The sequence below is a fragment of the Aotus nancymaae genome, unplaced genomic scaffold (genome assembly GCF_030222135.1).
Source record: "Aotus nancymaae isolate 86718 unplaced genomic scaffold, 86718_ANA_hifiasm-v0.15.2.pri h1tg000028l, whole genome shotgun sequence".
Classification (NCBI taxonomy): Eukaryota; Metazoa; Chordata; class Mammalia; order Primates; family Aotidae; genus Aotus; species Aotus nancymaae.
The window spans coordinates 1405001-1422594 of record NW_026988441.1 but is presented as its reverse complement, the minus strand read 5'-3'; the positions used below and the strand labels follow the sequence as shown (position 1 = coordinate 1422594).

Sequence of the window (17594 nt, the reverse complement as noted above, 5' to 3'; positions counted from 1 at the left end):
GCCCCAGCCTCCAGCAGCCGTCTGAACTCGCCGAGCCCTCTCCAGCGGGCCCTTCCAGGCTCATTTACTAGGGAAACCCGCTCTTCTGGGTGGAGCTGTTCCTCACCCGCTTTCTTTAACTTTATCATTCTCTCCCCAGGGCTTCCACATCACCGTGCTGTGGACAATCCCGGAACTCATGTCACGCCAGTTTACGTTTAGGAACTGTAATGGCCCTCACTGATTCAGTCAAAACAAGGCTGCGGCTGGGGCGGTGGCTCACGCCTGTCATCCCAGCATTTTGGGAGGCTGAAGCGGGCGGATCACCTGAGTTCAAGAGTTCGAGACCAGCCTGGCCAACACGGTGAAATACCGTCTCTACTGAAAATACAAAAATTAGCCGGGCGTGGTGATGCACACCTGTAGTCCCAGCTACTCGGGAGGCTGAGGCAGGAGAATAGCTTGAACCTGGGAGGCGGACGTTGCAGTGAGCAGAGATCGCGCCACTGTACTCCAGCCTGGGCGACAAAGCAAGACTCCGTCTCAAAAAACACCAAAAAAAAAAACCCACCAAAAAAAACCAAGGCTGCGTGGGAGGCAGAGAGGCAGCAAACGCGGTCGCGCTTGTCCCCTCGGGGCCACCGTTCCCATCCCGACTTCCGGCCTGCCTTAAAACGCTCAAGCGTCAGTGCGTGGGCGGGAGGGCGGGCTCAAGCGTCAGTGCGTGGGCGGGAGGGCGGGCTCAAGCGCAGCTCGTAGCGTTCATTGGCTGTGCTGGGCCGAGGAAGGCGGGGCGAGCCCGCCGCGTGACGTCAGGGCGCCGCGGTCAGGACGTCGAAGCCAAAGGAGACGAGAGTCAGCCGAGTAGCCGAGTGCTGTGTGACCGTGTTGTTACTCGCTTTGGTGGCTGTTAGTGTGTCCCTGCAGCGAAAGGTCCTGGTTGGTAAGGGGAGCGGCGGGCGAGCAGGCGGGCAGGGATAGCGTCTCTTTTTCGGTCTTGCGCCCCGTGAGCCCTGAGGCCTTCTCGGTCGTAGCAGCAGCGGACGCCTCTCGCGAGCGTCGACAGGGTGTGGCGGGGCAGGGGTAGCCCTTGCGCCTGCGCACGGGGCCTCGGGGCGCGCGGCCGGGCACAAGCGCGCGTGCGCCTTCGTCTTCGTCTCCCCGCATCCTTCCCTCGGAATTCTCGGGGCCCCGGTGCGCCCCTCTCTCGCCATTTATTCCGCGGTTCCTGAGACCGCCCGGCGACGGGCGGCTCCTGAGCTGCTTTCTGGGGTCGTGGTGCGCAGGCGCGGCCCGGACAGCGGCTCCGTGGACAGTCGTGGGGATCCGGGCGGCCTCCTGCACTCGGCGTCCTCGTCTGCGTTCGCCCAGCCTGCGGGACGGCCAGGTGCTCCCGGGAACCCAGACCTGGCGCCTGGTTCCTGTCCTCGTTCTTGAGACCGGTCCGGGAGTCCCCTGTCCAGCCCCCAACTCCTGACCTTACTTTGAATCTTCTTTATGCTCGGGGGCTCCCCTTCCTGTGTCCCCGCCACGACCCCCCTTCTCCACTCACGCTCTGTGTCCTCCTTAAGACCTTTGTGTTTCTAGGGCTTTTCCCAGCTCCACACTCCTGTCCTATCCCGTCAGCTTGTGAGTCTTTCGGTTCTCCTGCGGGGTTCATTCTCCTACTTATCAGTTACCCCCTCGGAGTTGAGACCCCTCGGTCCTTGCCCCGGAGACACTCCACTTTTCTTCCAGTTTTCTCTACCTCAGTCTTCATTCCTTGAACATGTTTTGGGTCGTCTTTGGCATTCCCAAAGCTTTATGTCTAGACACCCAACCAAGGTGATCCCTCCCAGGCCCCTGCTTCCGGGCAGGGGTAACCTTACTGAGGACTCCCACGTACGTCTCTCTTCTGCTCTTCGGAGACCTTTTTGAAAAATCAGTCAGTGCTAAGAACCCATTTTTTCACGTTGGGGTTCACGTCGGCATTCTCCTCGGGAATGTTCAACGTCCCCTGCTTCCAGGGATAACCTCCTGAAAATCCCATTTTCCTCTCAAAATTTTCTTCTGCATTGTTTTCCCACCTCCTTCCTCTTCTGCCTCGATGCTCCCTGCAAGGCTTCCTTCTTCACAGAGTTGTCAGAAACCTTTCCACCGCCTCAGCCTTAAGGGTTCCCTCAGACTCTTCTCATTAGAGCATCCATCCTTTTGGTTCAGCTTCTTTTCACAACCTGTATTCCCTAGAATTCTTATTTTAGTTTTGTTTTGGAGACGGAGTTTTGCTCTTGTTGCCCAGCCTGGAGTGCAGTGGGGCGATCTCGGCTCACTGCAACCTCCACCTCCCGGGTTCAAGCGATTCTTCTGCCTTAGCCTCCCGAGGAGCTGGTATTACATGCTACCATGCCCGGCTAATTTTGTATTTAATAAAGATGGGGTCAGGCTGGTCTCGAACTCCTGACCTCAGGTGATCTGCCCACCTCAGCCTCCCAGAGTGCTGGAATTACAGGCGTGAGCCACCGCGCCCAGCCCCTAGAATTTTTTTTAAACCCTTTCCCCTTGATGGAGTAACCCCACCCTCTGGACCTTCCGTCACACCCTCTCTGCTCGTGTGGATTTCAGACACTTCTTCCCTTTGGGAAGTCCATTCCCTGTTTCCAAATTGTTCGTTTTCCACCTGGAGCACTACAGAGAGGCCAGGGGCTTCCCCTCATGCTCCAGCCTTTTAGTCCACACCCAGAACTCTTAAGATCCTTGACCCCAGTGGCTTTGTTGTCAGCCTCCCCTTTTCTGCCTGGCTTCTCTTGAGTCCATCTGCTTTTCTTCCCTACTTTGTGATAAATTTTTAGCTTTCTCTTAAGTCTTTCTAACACTTCCTTTTTCTCATAGACAGTGAAAAAGCAGTCTGGCTCCCGAGGTCCACCCCTCATGCCCCAAGGTCCAGATGGCGGCCAACGTGGGTGATCAGCGTAGCACAGATTGGTTAGTGGGGTGAGAGGGGCAGAGGCCACCAGGAGGGAAGGAGGAAGCAAGACCCAGTGCTGTCCTCTGGGGTGGGACCTCAGGGGCTTAGGGGAAGTGATGTCACAGTCCCTGTGGGTGGGGGTGGGGGTGAGGCAAACACAGAGGGAAGCATTTGGTTGTGGTGTGGAGAGGGGTGAGCCTTCACCTCTCTGAGCTTTCATTTTTCATGGTATAGCGCTTGCTTTGCAGAATTGTGATGATTCATTCAAGCAAATGTAATTAGGAGGCAGGTTCCCAACACTCAATGCCCAGTTATTTGTTTGTTTTTCTGCTAATTCCTTATTTTTTCTGAAAACAGTATGATAACCTGCCGACTGGGGCTGTATCAGACTGAATTCATTGATTCATAAAAGACAGCCCTAGTAGGTGCCAGGCCCTGTGTTCAGTTTTGTGGGTTCTGTTAATTGTTTTGTTTGCTGGTTTTAACAACTGGTGTGGTGTGCCAGGCTCTGGGATAAGTATCTTAAGTAGGTGTTCTCATTTCTCTCTCCCAGAAAACGGAAGCAGAAACCTTTTATCAGTATAGGACAGATTAGAAAACATAGACTTAGGTGGGAGTGACAGTGAGATCTGGGATTCAGAGGCTGGAAATTGCCTCTTACTTGCCCACCTGTGTACAGTGGGGAGAACAGACGTGACCTGATGTCCTGTCTCTGCAGGTCTTCTCAGTACAGCATGGTGGCTGGGGCAGGCCGAGAGAATGGCATGGAGACGCCAATGCATGAGAACCCAGAGTGGGAGAAGGCCCGCCAGGCCCTAGCCAGCATCAGCAAATCCGGAGCTGCTGGCAGCTCTGCCAAGGCCAGCAGCAATGGGCCTGTGGCCAGCGCACAAGTGAGAAGGCCACATGGGGCTGGGGGACCTTGAGCCAGTGGTTGTGGGAGGGACACAGCCTGATGTCCTCTTGTATCAGGCAGGCAGGGAACATAAAAAGATGTTCCAGGGAATCTAAGAAAGGGGAAAGTTGTTTCCTTGAGGGATCCAGGGCGTGATGTGGTTCTGAAGAGGGAGACCGTGTGCATGTCCCTGGTCTCTAGAATGCGTGAGTCTGATGGTAGAGATGGTGGCTCGCTGTGTGGATGCATGGACCCAATGTCATTCCTTGGCAGTTAACCAGCAGTAGACACAGGCTAGCCCTCTGTGGTCCGTGTTCCTGTGCATCGGGCTACTGACGCACGTGGGCCTCTCTGTCCACAGTACGTGTCACAGGCAGAAGCCTCAGCGTTGCAGCAGCAGCAGTACTACCAGTGGTACCAGCAGTACAACTATGCCTACCCCTACAGCTACTACTACCCCATGGTGAGTGCCTGGCGGTTGGGTGGGGCGGGGCAAGGTAGAACCTGCCGGTTGCAGCTGGTTGGTGGATGGGCTGGAGATAGCAGTGCTAACTGCTCAGAAACCCTCTACTTGCCCATGGGCTCAATTCCAAGCCCCCCTCCCCCAGCCCCCCGTGAGCTGCAGATCCTACATACCTGGTTCTGGTCCCTTCTCTTTCTCCCCTCATCCCTCATGCCCATTCCGCCATGGCCATCGGAGCAGAGACCTTGGTGCCTGTACCCGCCAGGCCCGCTCTTGCTTTGCCCTGGCTGCAGTGCTCCTGTGTTGCCGCCTCTTGGAGGTCTCTGCTCAGATGCTGCCTTCAGAGAGCCTCTACCTGACACACTAATTTTTTTTTTTTTTTTTTGAGATGGAGTCTAGCTCTGTCACCCAGACTGGAGTGCAGTGGTGTGATTTCAGTTCACTGCAGCCTCTGCCTCCCAGTTTAAGCAGTTTTCCTGCCTAAGTCTCTTGAGTAGCTGGGACTACAGGCGCGTTCCACCGTGCCCAGCTAATTTTTGTTTTTTTAGGAGAGATGAGGGTTTCACCATGTTGGTCATGCTGGTCTTGAACTCCTGACCTAGTGATCTGCCCCCCTCAGTCTCCCAAAGTGCTGGGATTACAGGCATGAGCCACCATGCCTGGCCACACACTAAAGTAGCATTCCTGCCTTGCAGCCTGTTTCTCTCCCTTTCTTTGCCTTTTTGTTGTTTCATGATACTTACTGCTGGATATATTACATGTTGATGTCTACAACTGGGCATGTTATTCAAGCACAAGTTTCATTAGAGCATGGGTTTTGCTTTTTATTGTTTTGTGGTAGTGCTTAGGAGAGTTGCTGCTCAGTGTATGTTGATTATATTCTTCAGAGAACTAGCTAAGTGATACGTGAGATTGATAGAGGTTCTTTTTTTTTTTTAATATATGAAAGGATGTGGTATATTAATACAGTGTAGAGAGAAAGACTGGTGAGGGATTGGTAGAGGGACATGGCTAGTGTAGTCCCTGAGCAGGCTGGGAAGCGAAAAGGGCAGGCCTCCCACTAAACCCTCCTTCCCTGCGCCTTTGCAGAGCATGTACCAGAGCTATGGCTCCCCCTCCCAGTATGGGATGGCCAGCTCCTATGGCTCAGCCACAGCCCAGCAGCCATCCGCACCCCAGCACCAAGGGACTCTGAACCAGGTAACACCCTAGCCCAGCTCCCACGTCCTGTGCAAGCAGAGAAAGTGTTGATTTTTGAGTGGGCTGTCAATGAGGAATGGTCTGTGCTCTTTAAGCTGCTTTTTTTCTTCCCAGCAACTCCTGATCTGAAAATGAGGAGGAGAAGGCATAGTGTTTGAAGCTAGGGTGGGTTTAAGGCTGGGCCAAGGCCAGGGCTGAGATGGTGGGAACTTCTTTTCTTCCCCCAGCATGGTCACCCACATGTGTGCACACATGGGTCGGCGTTTGCATTTAAGATGCAGCTTGGAGGAATGGCCGAGCTAGTGCATAGGAGGCTGGTAGACCTGGGTTTCATTCCCAGCTTGCCCCCACCTCCCCGGTGTAATTACTTACACACCCCCTGGCCTCTGCATCTCCGTCAGCTCTTGAAAGCGGGAAGGATAGTAGCCTCATCTTTGGGCCCATGTGTGTCTTGTGCTCAGATGGTAGTGCTGGAGTGGGTGTGTTGTTGGTGGCTGTTACTCCAGCGATAAAATGCTACCAGCTGCCACTTTACAGCCTAGGGCCCTGGGAAGATGCTCAGTCTCTGAGCTGGAGTTGGCTGAGCTGTAGAAAGAGTTGTTAACAGATGCTAACCTCAGAGAGTAGCTGAGGACTTGGAATGAGCATGCTTGGGAAGGTCAGGTAGAGTTGAGTGCTGAGCGCTGTGATGACCAAGTCCAAGCGCCGGCACCAGAATCTGCCCACCGTGCTCAGTGCCTGCTTCCTTCTGTAGCCGCCAGTCCCCGGCATGGACGAGAGCATGTCGTACCAGGCTCCCCCTCAGCAGCTGCCCTCAGCCCAGCCCCCTCAGCCCTCAAACCCCCCGCATGGGGCTCATGCGCTCAGCAGCGGCCCCCAGCCTGGGACGGCCCCAGCCACACAACACAGCCAGGCGGGGCCCGCCACGGGCCAGGCCTACGGGCCGCACACCTACAGTGAACCTGCCAAGCCCAAGAAGGGCCAACAGTTGTGGAACCGCATGAAGCGTAAGTTTGCAAAGCTGCTTGGAGGCCGAGGGGTTGGGGTCCTTACAGAGCTCTGAGGTGTGAGGCACGTGGTGTGTGTGCTGGGCCTTATTTTTGGGTGTTATAATCTCTTGGTTTGGGGTGGGGCTGCTCTGGGCCTGGCACGTTTGTGCTGGAGCCCTCCTCTAGAAGCTGACCTCTCATCCTGAATTTCCACTTCTGCTGCCCTCGAAGCCCTCAGTCTGTATCCCCTGGGAGCCCCTGGAACTGCTGGGGAGGGGCCTGACTCTAGCTTTTGCTGCCCTCACAGCAGCCCCTGGGACTGGAGGTCTCAAGTTCAACATCCAGAAGCGACCCTTTGCTGTTAATACCCAGAGCTTTGGCTCCAATGCAGAGGGCCAGCACAGCGGCTTTGGCCCCCAGCCCAACCCTGAGAAAGCTCAGAACCACAGGTGATGTCTGTCCCCTTGCCCCATCACAGCCCCGCCCCACATTCAGCGTCTGTGGTCAGTCCCACTGGCCAGCTGCCCACCCTCAGCCACAGTGTGCGCCTCTGAACAGGGGAAAAGGACCCTCCCTTGGGGGTTGCTGTGAGCACTGAAGGGAAACACGTTTATTGTGTCCGGCCGTGTGTCGGCTCAGAGTGGCGGTGGTGATGGTCTTTTGAGTTTGGGATCCTCCCCAACTGAGCCCCTTACCTGTCTTCCTGCAGCGGGTCCTCTGCCCGGGGGAACCTCTCTGGGAAGCCCGACGACTGGCCCCAGGACATGAAAGAATACGTGGAGCGCTGCTTCACCGCCTGTGAGTCCGAGGAGGACAAGGACCGCACTGAGAAGCTGCTCAAGGAGGTGCTGCAGGCCCGGCTACAGGATGGCTCTGCCTATACCATCGACTGGAGCCGGGAGCCGCTGCCAGGGTTAGTCCGGGCGGGGGACCTGGGTGGGAGGGTGAGGCTGTGAGAGGCATGGGCTGGGCATGGAGGTAGGAGAGTTGGGGGGTCCCAGGTACCAGGAGCTCCAAAGAGAAGTGAGCCAGAAAGTTGGAGTCTGGGGGAATGAAGTCCTGGTTGGAGGAGGCCAGTAGGGTAGGGTGGGGACCACAGGTGTGGGGGAGGTGTGCATGGCTCAGTGGTTAAGCATACCCTCTGGACACAGAAAACCTTGGGTTTGTGCTTCATTTCTCCACTATATTAGCTGAGCCACTTGGGTAAGGGCCTTTCCTTTCGGAGGTGGTGTGTCCCCTGGGGTGGGTTGGTAGATTGAGGGAGGTGGTGGTGGCCGTCCTGCCAGTGTCTGACTGGGTTGGTGATGCTCTGCCCTGCTGTATCCTCAGGCTGACCCGCGAGCCTGTGGCTGAGAGCCCCAAGAAGAAGCGGTGGGAAGCCCCTAGCAGCCTTCATCCTCCTAGAGGGGCGGGCTCGGCGACAAGGGGCGGGGGTGCCCCATCCCAGCGAGGGACGCCAGGGGCTGGGGGTGCTGGTCGAGCCCGGGGCAACAGCTTCACTAAGTTTGGCAATCGCAATGTCTTCATGAAGGACAACAGCTCTTCTTCCAGCACCGACTCCCGCTCCCGCTCCTCCTCCAGGTCTCCAACGCGCCACTTCCGCAGAAGGTGCTGAGGCTCTGGGCTGGGGGGTGTGCAGGGGGCGGGGGCGTTTCAGGCCTGACCTTCCTGCTTCTTCCTGCAGTGACTCCCACTCAGACTCCGACAGTTCCTACTCAGGGAATGAGTGTCACCCTGTGGGCCGCAGGAACCCGCCCCCTAAGGGCCGGGGTGGCCGAGGGGCCCACATGGACCGGGGCCGAGGCAGGGCACAGCGTGGGAAGAGGTGAGACTGGGCAGGGCCTGAGATACAGGCCAGGGTAGAGTAGGGTGCTGGGACCCAAGGAGGAGGAGGAAGGGGTGGACAGGTGGACAGCCAGCTGCCAAAGAGGGGAGGCTGGAGGGTGGCTGGAGATGCCTCCTGCTCACCGCGCCTTGCCCCTTCCTAGGCATGATCTGGCTCCCACCAAGCGCAGTCGAAAGAAGATGGCGGCGCTGGAGTGTGAGGACCCCGAGCGTGAGCTGAAGAAGCAGAAGCGGGCAGCCCGCTTCCAGCATGGACACTCCCGCCGCCTGCGGCTCGAGCCGCTGGTGCTGCAGATGGGCAGCCTGGAGAGCAGTGGGGCTGACCCTGACTGGCAGGAGCTACAGATCGTGGGCACCTGCCCCGACATCACCAAGCACTACCTGCGTCTCACCTGTGCTCCTGACCCGTCCACTGTGCGCCCTGTGGCTGTAAGTGCCCAGGCAGGGCAGTCCTGCTCTGCGAGGCGGGGCTGGCTCAGCACCCAGGGAGGGCGGCAGAGGCCACATGGACTGGGGTATGGCAGGGCCCTGAGCCTCGGCCGGTCAGTGATCTGAGAGGAATGTGAAGGTGCACGGCTGTCCTGGAGCCCTGTGTGTGGGGTGTGCGGCGTTGGCTGGGGAATCACTTGACCTTTGGGCCTGGGTCCCTGGCTTAGGTGACAGAGTGTGAAGCCTTCTCCCAGGCCCCGGGGCTGTGGGGCATGGGTGGCTGTGCTTGCAGTGTTGGGTGTAGTCAGTGCTCTGCTGCAGAACCTGTCAACAGCCATGTGCCTACAGAGAAATGCGTGTGGGGGATCCAATCTTAACCTATGTCTTGTTTTTTATTTTTATTTTTATTTTTATTTTAAGACAGAGTCATACTCTGTTGCCTGGGCTGGAGTGCAGTGTCGTAATCTTGGCTCACTGCAACCTCCATCCTGGCTTCAGGTGATTGTCCTGCCTCCGCCTCCCGAGTGGCTGGGATTATAGACGTGAGCCACCATGCCTGGCTCATTTTTGTATTTTTAGTAGAGACTGGGTTTCAGCATGTTGGCCAGACTGGTCTCAAACTCCTGACCTTAGATGATCCGCCCACCTCAGCCTCCCAAAGTGCTGGGGTTACAGGTGTGAGCCACGGCACCTGGCCTTTTGTTTTTTAGTTTATTGTTGTAACTCTCCCACCAAGTAAGTGGGAGCCCTTGCACTCCCTCCCTGAGTTGTACCCTGAGTGTTCATTCAGTTCCCTTTCCAGGTTTTGAAAAAATCGCTGTGCATGGTCAAGTCCCACTGGAAAGAGAAGCAGGATTATGCGTTTGCCTGTGAGCAGATGAAGTCCATCCGGCAGGATCTGACGGTGAGGCTCGCGCTGGGAGGGCCTGGCCTCAGCCGGTGCTGCCCCCGCTCCCTGTGACTCTGGTTTCTGCCCTGCCACCCCAGGTGCAGGGCATCCGCACGGAGTTCACAGTAGAGGTGTATGAGACCCACGCCCGGATCGCCTTGGAGAAGGTGAGCCGGCCTCTGCAGCCTCCCCGGCCCCTTTCCTGCTGCCTTTCCTCAGCGCCCTCACTCTGCTCCCTTCCCTCCATGCCTCTGCCTTCCAGGGTGACCACGAAGAGTTTAACCAGTGCCAGACGCAGCTCAAGTCGCTGTACGCCGAGAATTTGCCTGGCAACGTGGGCGAGTTCACTGCCTACCGAATCCTCTACTACATCTTCACCAAGAACTCAGGAGGTGAGCCCCAGCCCCCAGGACAGAGGTCGCGGAGCCAGGGTCGAGCCCCGCTGATTGACACCCTTGGTCTTGGCCCTAGACATCACCACGGAGCTGGCATACCTCACACGGGAACTGAAGGCAGATCCTTGTGTGGCCCATGCCTTGGCACTAAGGACAGCCTGGGCCCTGGGCAACTACCACCGCTTCTTCCGGCTCTACTGCCACGCACCCTGTATGTCTGGCTACCTCGTGGATAAGTTTGCAGATCGGGAGCGCAAGGTTGCCCTCAAGGCCATGATCAAAACGTATGTGGTGCCGAGCTCCCTTCTGCCCTTGCTCTTCCCATCCTTCCGCCTTGCAGCTCCCTCAGATGAGATCCTGGCCCCAGGCCTCCCCCAGCCCCCACCCTTGTCCTGGTCCTTTCTCCCACCTCTTGGTTTTCTACTCAGCCCTCCTCTCTCCAGGCGTCCTGCTTTCCTTCTTGGCCACCTCTGTGTTCCGGGTCACTCCTCCCCGTCTCCCCACTGTTGCCAGCTCACTGCCTCTGGAGCCTCTTCTCTATCCCGTCTCTGTGTCTGTTTCTCTTCCTCCTGTTCTCACCTGCCTGGACTCTCTAGTTCACTCCTTGCTCTGGGCTTCCTCCCCTGAGGTCTCTGCTTTCTCAGCTTCTCACTGTGCTCCCACTCTGTAGAGACCATCTAGACAGTCTCTGGTCTAACAGGACAAGGCCCATTCCCACTCAGCTCCTTTGAGAGCACCAGAAACGCTTAGGGAGGCCCCTGTGATGAGGCCACACTGGGCACCACATTGAAGGCCCTTGGTCACGCCACACCCCTGCAGTGTTCTTTGTTCACTAGATAGGGTATCTGGCCTGCTGTGGGTAGGGAAGAGTTGCTTGACTAACATTTAGATGCGTGGTTCTTGATCTGGTGATTGAGGTGACCCCAGGTGATGAGCAGTGTTGAGAGAGGTTTTCAGTTGTCTCTGCAACAGGATGCTCCTGGTATCCAGTGAGTGCAGGACAGGGTGCCACCCCACCACAGTCATCGGGCCCCAGAGGTCAGTCTTGTCAGGTGGAGAAATTCTGGTCAAATAGGTCGACCATAGATTGGAGAGGCCTCAAATGCCTGGCCAGCTGGCCCTCTGCCTGAGGTCACAGTCACAGCATGGTTTGGAGCTAGGAAGGGGCCGTCAGCCTGGAGGTTAGGAAACTCATTCTGGGATCTAGTTTGGGTCAAGCCGACTTCAGGGAGAGGCTGAGTCAGGGATGGAGTCAGAGGAGCAGATCAGTATGTGGGGTGCGGTGCACAGACATTTCCAGCTTGGGAAGTGAGAAGGAAGGGGAGGCAGGGAGGCTGCCCAGCCTGCTGCTACCTGATGGGCCCCATGGGTGGTGGCTCTCCAGCTTCAGTGCTGCACTGAAGGGGCGTGTGGTTGGATGAGCGCCCCTGTTAATTGATACACGATTGGCCTTGGTTGGGGACATAGCCGTGAGTGCCCCTCGTGGGTGGGGCCCTAGTCTGTCATTGACCTTACTGTCTCAGCACCTTCCCCACAAGGAGGCTGACCCTGCCAGCTGAGACTGGGAGATGGAGTGGGCTGTGATCCCAGGGCCTCCATGAGGCTCTGGCGTTGGAGCAGAAGCGCGTTCTAGGACTTAGGGCCCTCACGCGGTGCACTCTTCCTTTGGTTCCTGTGTGTATGGAAAGGATAGGGCCGCATCGCCTGTGGAAGAGGATTCAGGGAACTCTGAGGACCTGGCTCGTGCCAGATGCTCAGCCAGTATTGTCTTAGTAGCAGCCGGCAGTGACTGCTTTCAGTGTGTAGTGGTGAGTGCTGGCTGGCACCTGTGCCTGGCTTCCCAAAGGCACTGTGTGATGCAGGGCAGGGGAAGCTGCGAGGGCTGGGTCCCCACCGTGGCCCTGCCAGGCCTGCTATCCCCATCCCCTGCTGTGTGCTGCTCCCTCCATCTGGCCCCTGCCCTCAGCCAGCGGAGGAGCCCACTGGGCCCTTCCCTTCCTGTCCCCTCTCCTCCCTGGCCCCCTGCACAGGTAAGTGAGGGTGAGGGGGGGCACAGCTGGGGACTGGGGCCACTCCCCCCACCCCGGGCCCCCCCGAGCCCCTGAGGTAGGGAGGTTGGGAGGTTGGGAGGTTGGGAGGCGGGTGGGGAAGCCAGCAGGTATTGTGCTGAGGAAACCCTGTGGGTACCCGAATGGGGGGGGCCTCCCTGATTGTGGGGCCCTCCCCTGCCCTCCCGCCCGCCTCATCACCTTCTCCTCTTGTCTCCATAGCTTCCGCCCTGCGCTGCCAGTCTCCTACCTGCAGGCCGAGCTGGCCTTCGAGGGCGAGGCCGCCTGCCGGGCCTTCCTAGAGCCCCTGGGCCTGGCCTACACGGGCCCGGAGAACTCCAGCATCGACTGCCGCCTCAGCCTGGCGCAGCTGTCAGCCTTCTGAGCACCCAGCGAGGAGGGGGTGGGGGCAGGGGCTGCAGCCCCCAGCGCTGCCTTTGCGGATTCTGTTTTTGAGCCGTGGACTTGGGTTGTAAATTTATTTGTGGGGAGTGGGCTCCAGGAAGAGCCACCATCCCTGCCCCCGTTTTCCCAGCGGGGAGTCTGTACAGAGATTTTTCTACGTTTTTATTTTTGCCTCAGAGGGATGGGACTGGGGAGGAGGGGATGGGCAGCGGAGGGTTGGGGGCATGGTCTGCAGGCTCATCTGTGTCCGCCTTTCACTCCACTAATGCTGTCTCAGTGTTTTCTCTCTCTCTCTCTCGAGCTTGCACTCCGGTACCCGACCCAGCGCCCTGGCCCATCCCATGCCGGGGGGCCGGTGGAAAGAAGACAGGCCGTCCAGCCCATGCCCGCCTGCGGCGGGGGCACCCAGCAAGCCCGCCCACCGCCTGCTGCCTCACCTGCCGCGCCACAGACTCTCGTTCCCAGCCCCATGGGGCCTCTGTGTTTGGGGTGAGGGGAGCTGCTTAGAGACTGTGCCCGTCCTCGGCCCCCCACCCTGAAGTGCCAGCACCAGCAGCGCCAGCTCCGCCGCCGCCACACCGCACTGAGGACACACCGGCTGGGCCGCCTCGTCTCAAGTTGTATTAAGTTGTCTTCGTGTCCCCTCCTCCCTCTGCCCCCAATGTCTCTTCTGATTTTTTTTTCCCCTTTCCCTCCCTCCTCCCCACGTTCCTCCCTTGGTTCAGCACAGGTAAAATGGTTCCCTTCCTTCCCTGCCTTCATGGATCACCAGCTCACGTCATGTTTCCTTCTCTTTTATTTGTGTGTGTGTTTAAGTTATTTTTCTTCGTCCTCTCCCTTTTCTTTTTGGCCCTCCCTCCCTCCCTCTTCTGCCATGTAACTGGAGGATGTGCTATGAGTTTGCAAACAGCTGGACTGTCAGGCTGCTTTTTTTCCAGATGTTCCTCCTCTGCCTCCCCTTCCCCTCCTCTCCCCTCCCTTTCCTTCCTTCCTTCCTTTCCTTGGAGCACTGAGCACCATTTGGAAGCTTAAGAGAAACCAAAATTAAAGAGAGAGAGAGAGCTGCGTTCCCGCAGTGTCTTCTTGCATGGGCTGTTGGCATCCCTTCTGTCTCTAGAGGTCTGGGGGTGTCACTCCAGCGGGATCTCAGCCAGGGGTTGGAAGGGCCCCCCTGCCCTCCCCATACGGCACAGCCAGAGTGTCTGCAGGGGCTGGCATCCTACCTCCTGGCTGAGGCTGAACTCCAGCTTGGGTAGGTGGACTTGGGAACCGTGGGGCACCTTGGCCAGGGTGAGGTGTGGGTGCAGCTGCCCTGGAGACTGTAGCACTCTTAGCCCCTCGGCTTCCAGCCTCTGGCTCAGCACTTGTGCCATTCCTTCCAGTGTGGGAGAGGGTGGGGCACAGAGCACATGTGGGCCCAGGAGGACCAGCTCCCTAAAGTTCAGCAGAGGGGGTGCGTTCAGCCCTGGGGCCAAGAGGGCCCGTCTCAGAGCCGCAGCGGCGGCCACCTCCTCTCCAGTGCCTGCCAGTCGCAGCAGGGCCAGCGTTAGGTGCAGTTTCTGGGTGGGCACCAGGAACTCAGCGCAGTGCGGGGCCACGTGGACCAAGTATTCCTGGGCCTTGGTCACTTCTGCTTGTAGCCCAGGCTCAGTCACCATGAGGGCCACAAAATGTGTGGGGCGTGGCTGGCGAGGTGCTGCAGCACTAGCCAGGCCGGACCCTTTGTTCTCAGGCCAGGCTACAGGACCCCATTCGGCTTCTGTCTTCTTAGTGGAACCCCCCGGGGCTGCCAGGGCTCGTGCTTCCTTGCTCTGCAGCTCTGAGGTCCTGGCGGCCACTGTTAGCTTCAGTGCCCCCTCAGTCCCTCCTGCGAGGCATCCTCTTGGGGCCGGTGTTCCCAAAGCAACTGTGCCCTGCGCCCTCTCCTGGGCCGCCTCCCCGCCTGGCTCCTGGTTCTCTGTGCACACCGCCATTGTGCTCCCTCGCCCGGGGGCAGCCTGGGCCTCCTGCCCTGTCCCCGCCAGTGTCCACGCTAAGTTCTCCGCCCCGTGGCCGCCCTCACTGTACAGTGCGTCCAGGATGGTGGGCCCGCGCCCCGCTGCCGAGCCAGAGCCGAAGACGAGGTCGGTGCGCGAGGCGCGGTCCCACACTAGGCGGCCGCGGAAGCGGAAGAAGCGAACGCGGTGCTGGGGCACGGCCAGCACGCCTGGCCCGAGCGCCGCCAGCGGCTCGTCCCAGCAGAAGGCGTTGAAGGGCTCCTCGCGCACGCCCAGGAAGCGGTCGGCGTAGCCCACCGAGAAGTCGGCGGGGTCGAAGCGCGGGTCCCAGCGGATGCGCTGGATGACGTCCGCGGCTGTGCGCAGCGGCGGTTTCTTGGCCCCGGCCTCGGGCTGCGCCTCGCGGCCCGGCGGCGCCGGCGTCCCGGGGTGGGGCTGGCGGCAGCGGGCGCCGAAGCGGCAGCGGCCTTCCAGGAAGAAGTGACAGGCCGGCGGGGGCATGGGCTCCATGGCGGCGGCTTCCTGCGGCAACTCCGTCTCTCTGGCCGCCGCCATGGGTGCAGGGAACTGGCGCGCCCGCCGCTCAGACCAGGTCGCCCAGCCTGGATGCCCCGAGTCTCACCCGACGGTGGCGTCAGCGGCCCTTGCTCCGGCCCCGCCCAGGAGACCACGCCCCGGGCCCTAGCGAGGAGTCTGGCCCAGTTCTCAGGACTTCCCGGCTGCGCCCTCCCCCAGAGCCAGGAAAGCAAGCTCCGTCCGGGATGCGGCAGTCTCGGTCTCCCGGAGCTCTTCGGAACTCTTCGGAGCCCCGCCCCTTTCCCAGTGGTATCTGGGCGCTGCCTTTTTCCGGGCGATTTACATGTAGTGCCCCGCCCCTTTCCGGGTGGTTTAACCGTGTGCCCCGCCCCTTCCTGGGTGATTTACATGTGTGCTCCCGCCCCATTCCGTGTGATTTAGGTGTGCCCCGCCCCTGGGGGGGACGTCTTTAAAGAACCTGGACCCGCCCCCGTCGTAGTGATTTACATTTGCGGCCCCGCCCCTCTAGGAAACAACCTGACCCCTCAGTCATTTGCACGTTCGCACAGAGATGGGACTTTAAAGAGCCAGGACGCCTGCGGACCCTTCCTCCACGGAGACCAGGCCTCTACTGCTCTAAAAGGGTATCCAGACACTTCCCTCTGCAGCCGCTCCCAGAGTAAAGGGCGGCTCCGCCCGGTGGAGTCCACCTGAGGCATGCAGGGCCAGAAAGGCTCCCGGGACTGCAGCACTCGACAACCCCGCCTCGGCCGGCCCCGCGGTGGCTGTCTGGCCTGGCCCCAGGAGCACGCAAGGCCGGCGGAAGCGATCAGTATTTGATGAAAGGGATTGAGGGAGCGGCCGCCTCTGTAAGGGACACCGCCTGGCCACGCCCTCGGGCCCTCTTAAAGGAGCCGCACCCCACGTCATCCCTTACCACGTGCAAAGTGAAAAGTCAGAGCCCAGGTACACACTTGGCCGTTTATGTATACAGAAGTGAGGTGCAGCGCGGGAAGGGTGGGGAAGCGGGGAGCCTAGAGGCCGATGACGTCGTCCAGCTCCAGGTCCGCGTTGGGGCGGCAGCGGGCCTTGGGGGGCTGGGTCCCGGAGCGGGGTTCCGCGTCGGGCTTGGCGGCAGCCGCGTCCGGGCGCTCTGCGTCCATGACGCCTAGCACCGCGTCCAGCATGGAGGGCCCTAGATCCAGGTGGAAGGACAGCAGAGGGTCGGCCGGCGCGGGCGTGCGGAGGGCAGGCGCGGCGGGCTGCGGGACGGCGGGCGGCGGCGGGGAGCGCGGGGCTCCCGCAGGGGGCGCTCGTGGCTCGGGGGGCGGCCCGCCGCCGTGGCGGCTCAGGAAAGAGGTGTCCCCGAAGGCGTCGCCGCCGCGCCCCACGTGCAGCGTGTGCCGGAAGTCTCCGAGCGGCGCGGAGATGGACAGGGAGCCGCGATCCGGCCGCTTCTTGGGCTGCGCGGGGCCCAGCTGCTTCAGCACGGGCATCTGCGAGGGGCACGGGAGGGTCAGCGCGGCCCGGGCTCGGGGCTCGCAGCTGCGCGGCTGCTCAAAGGACGCTCTCGGTGAGAGTAGGACGATGGGGGCTGGTTCCCGTTTTTTTTTTTTTTTTCTTTTTTTTTTGAGACAGGCTGGAGTGCAGTGACGCGATCTCAGTTCACTGCAACCTCCACCTCCCGGGTTCAAGCGATTCTCCTGCCTCAGCCTCCTGAGTAGCTGGAATTACAAGCATGCAGCACCATGCCTGACTAATCTTTTTATTTTTAGTAGAGACGGGGTTTCACTATGTTGGCCAGGATGGTCTCTATCTCTTGACCTCATGATCCGCCTGCCTTGGCCTCCCAAAGTGCTGGGATTACAGGCATGAACCACTGTGCCCGGCCCAATTTTTGTATTTTTGTAGAGGCGGGGTTTCACCAAGTTGGCCAGGCTGGTCTTGAACGCCTGACCTCAGGTGATCCACCCACCTCGGCCTCCCAAAGTGTTGGGATTACAGGTGTGAGCCCCGCGTCCAGCCTCCAATTTTACAGATGGGTAAGATGAGAGACTCCAGGAGGTCCCATGGGCACAGCTGCTGAGCTCACATTCCGATAGAGGTTTGCCTAACCTGACTCCACAATCCCCATGACCACCACGCTATGCCGATCCTCCTAAGAGCCAATGCTTGAGCTTTCCTGGAGGCCAAGTAACAAACTATTTCACAAACCCTTCAGAGTGCTTCCCAGACTTGACTGATAGAAAACTCCAGCATGTTGGCTGGTGGCTCATGCCAGTAATCCCAGCACTTTGGAGGCCGAGGCGAGCGGATCACTTGAGGCCAGGAGTTGGAGACCAGCCTGAGCAACACGGCAAAACCCCATCTCTATAAAAAATGCAAAAATTAGCCGGATGTGGTGGTGCACACCTGTAATCCCAGCTAAAGTAAGAGAATAGCTTGAACCCTGGAGGTGGAGATTGTAGGGAGCCGAGATCGTGCCACTGTACTCCAGCCTGGACTACAGGACTGAAACCCTGTCTCAATAAAAAGAAGAAGAAAAAAAACTCCAGCTTGTCAAAGATGGAAATTCCCAGGCTCCTTTCCTGAAGTCAGGG

At 59.1% G+C, this 17594-nt stretch overlaps 3 protein-coding genes across 4 annotated transcripts in view; 1 reads left to right on the top strand and 2 right to left on the bottom strand.

Annotated features, from left to right (window-relative positions):
- Positions 1-795: 795 nt before the first annotated feature.
- LENG8 (leukocyte receptor cluster member 8) lies at positions 796-13073 on the top strand. 2 transcript variants are annotated; one of them, XM_064380857.1, is made up of 16 exons: positions 823-912; positions 2848-2940; positions 3642-3816; positions 4180-4281; positions 5371-5481; positions 6236-6488; positions 6778-6919; positions 7180-7383; positions 7800-8078; positions 8155-8295; positions 8459-8744; positions 9547-9648; positions 9732-9800; positions 9896-10025; positions 10105-10312; positions 12299-13073. In XM_064380857.1, exons 2-16 carry the CDS (start codon positions 2903-2905, stop codon positions 12459-12461), a joined length of 2403 nt encoding a protein of 800 aa, XP_064236927.1. In that variant the 5' UTR covers positions 823-912; positions 2848-2902; the 3' UTR covers positions 12462-13073. The 2 variants fall into 2 exon arrangements, with proteins under 2 accessions (XP_012330081.1, XP_064236927.1); XM_012474658.2 differs by lacking the exon at positions 12299-13073 and having other exon boundaries at positions 796-922; positions 10105-12097.
- A 224-nt stretch (positions 13074-13297) lies between these two features.
- On the bottom strand, positions 13298-15069 carry LENG9 (leukocyte receptor cluster member 9). The gene has a single exon (XM_012474664.3). The coding sequence runs from the start codon at positions 15031-15033 to the stop codon at positions 13612-13614; it is 1422 nt and encodes a 473-aa protein (XP_012330087.2). The 5' UTR covers positions 15034-15069; the 3' UTR covers positions 13298-13611.
- Positions 15070-15956: 887 nt separating this feature from the next.
- CDC42EP5 (CDC42 effector protein 5) overlaps positions 15957-17594 on the bottom strand; it is a 7328-nt gene continuing 5690 nt past the window's right edge. The window contains exon 3 of the mRNA XM_021666513.2: positions 15957-16490. Coding sequence (XP_021522188.1) covers positions 16029-16490 — 462 coding nt within the window. The 3' untranslated portion in view covers positions 15957-16028. The remainder of the gene's footprint in view (positions 16491-17594) is intronic.

Excerpts from the sequence above, each read along its gene's own strand:
- LENG9 (XM_012474664.3), bottom strand. The coding sequence starts at position 15,033 with ATGGCGGCGGCCAGAGAGACGGAGTTGCCGCAGGAAGCCGCCGCCATG.
- LENG8 (XM_012474658.2), top strand. The coding sequence starts at position 2,903 with ATGGCGGCCAACGTGGGTGATCAGCGTAGCACAGATTG. Across the intron at positions 6,920-7,179 it reads GAGAAAGCTCAGAACCACAG|CGGGTCCTCTGCCCGGGGGA; the intron begins GTGATGTCTGTC and ends GTCTTCCTGCAG. Across the intron at positions 9,801-9,895 it reads CCCGGATCGCCTTGGAGAAG|GGTGACCACGAAGAGTTTAA; the intron begins GTGAGCCGGCCT and ends TCTGCCTTCCAG.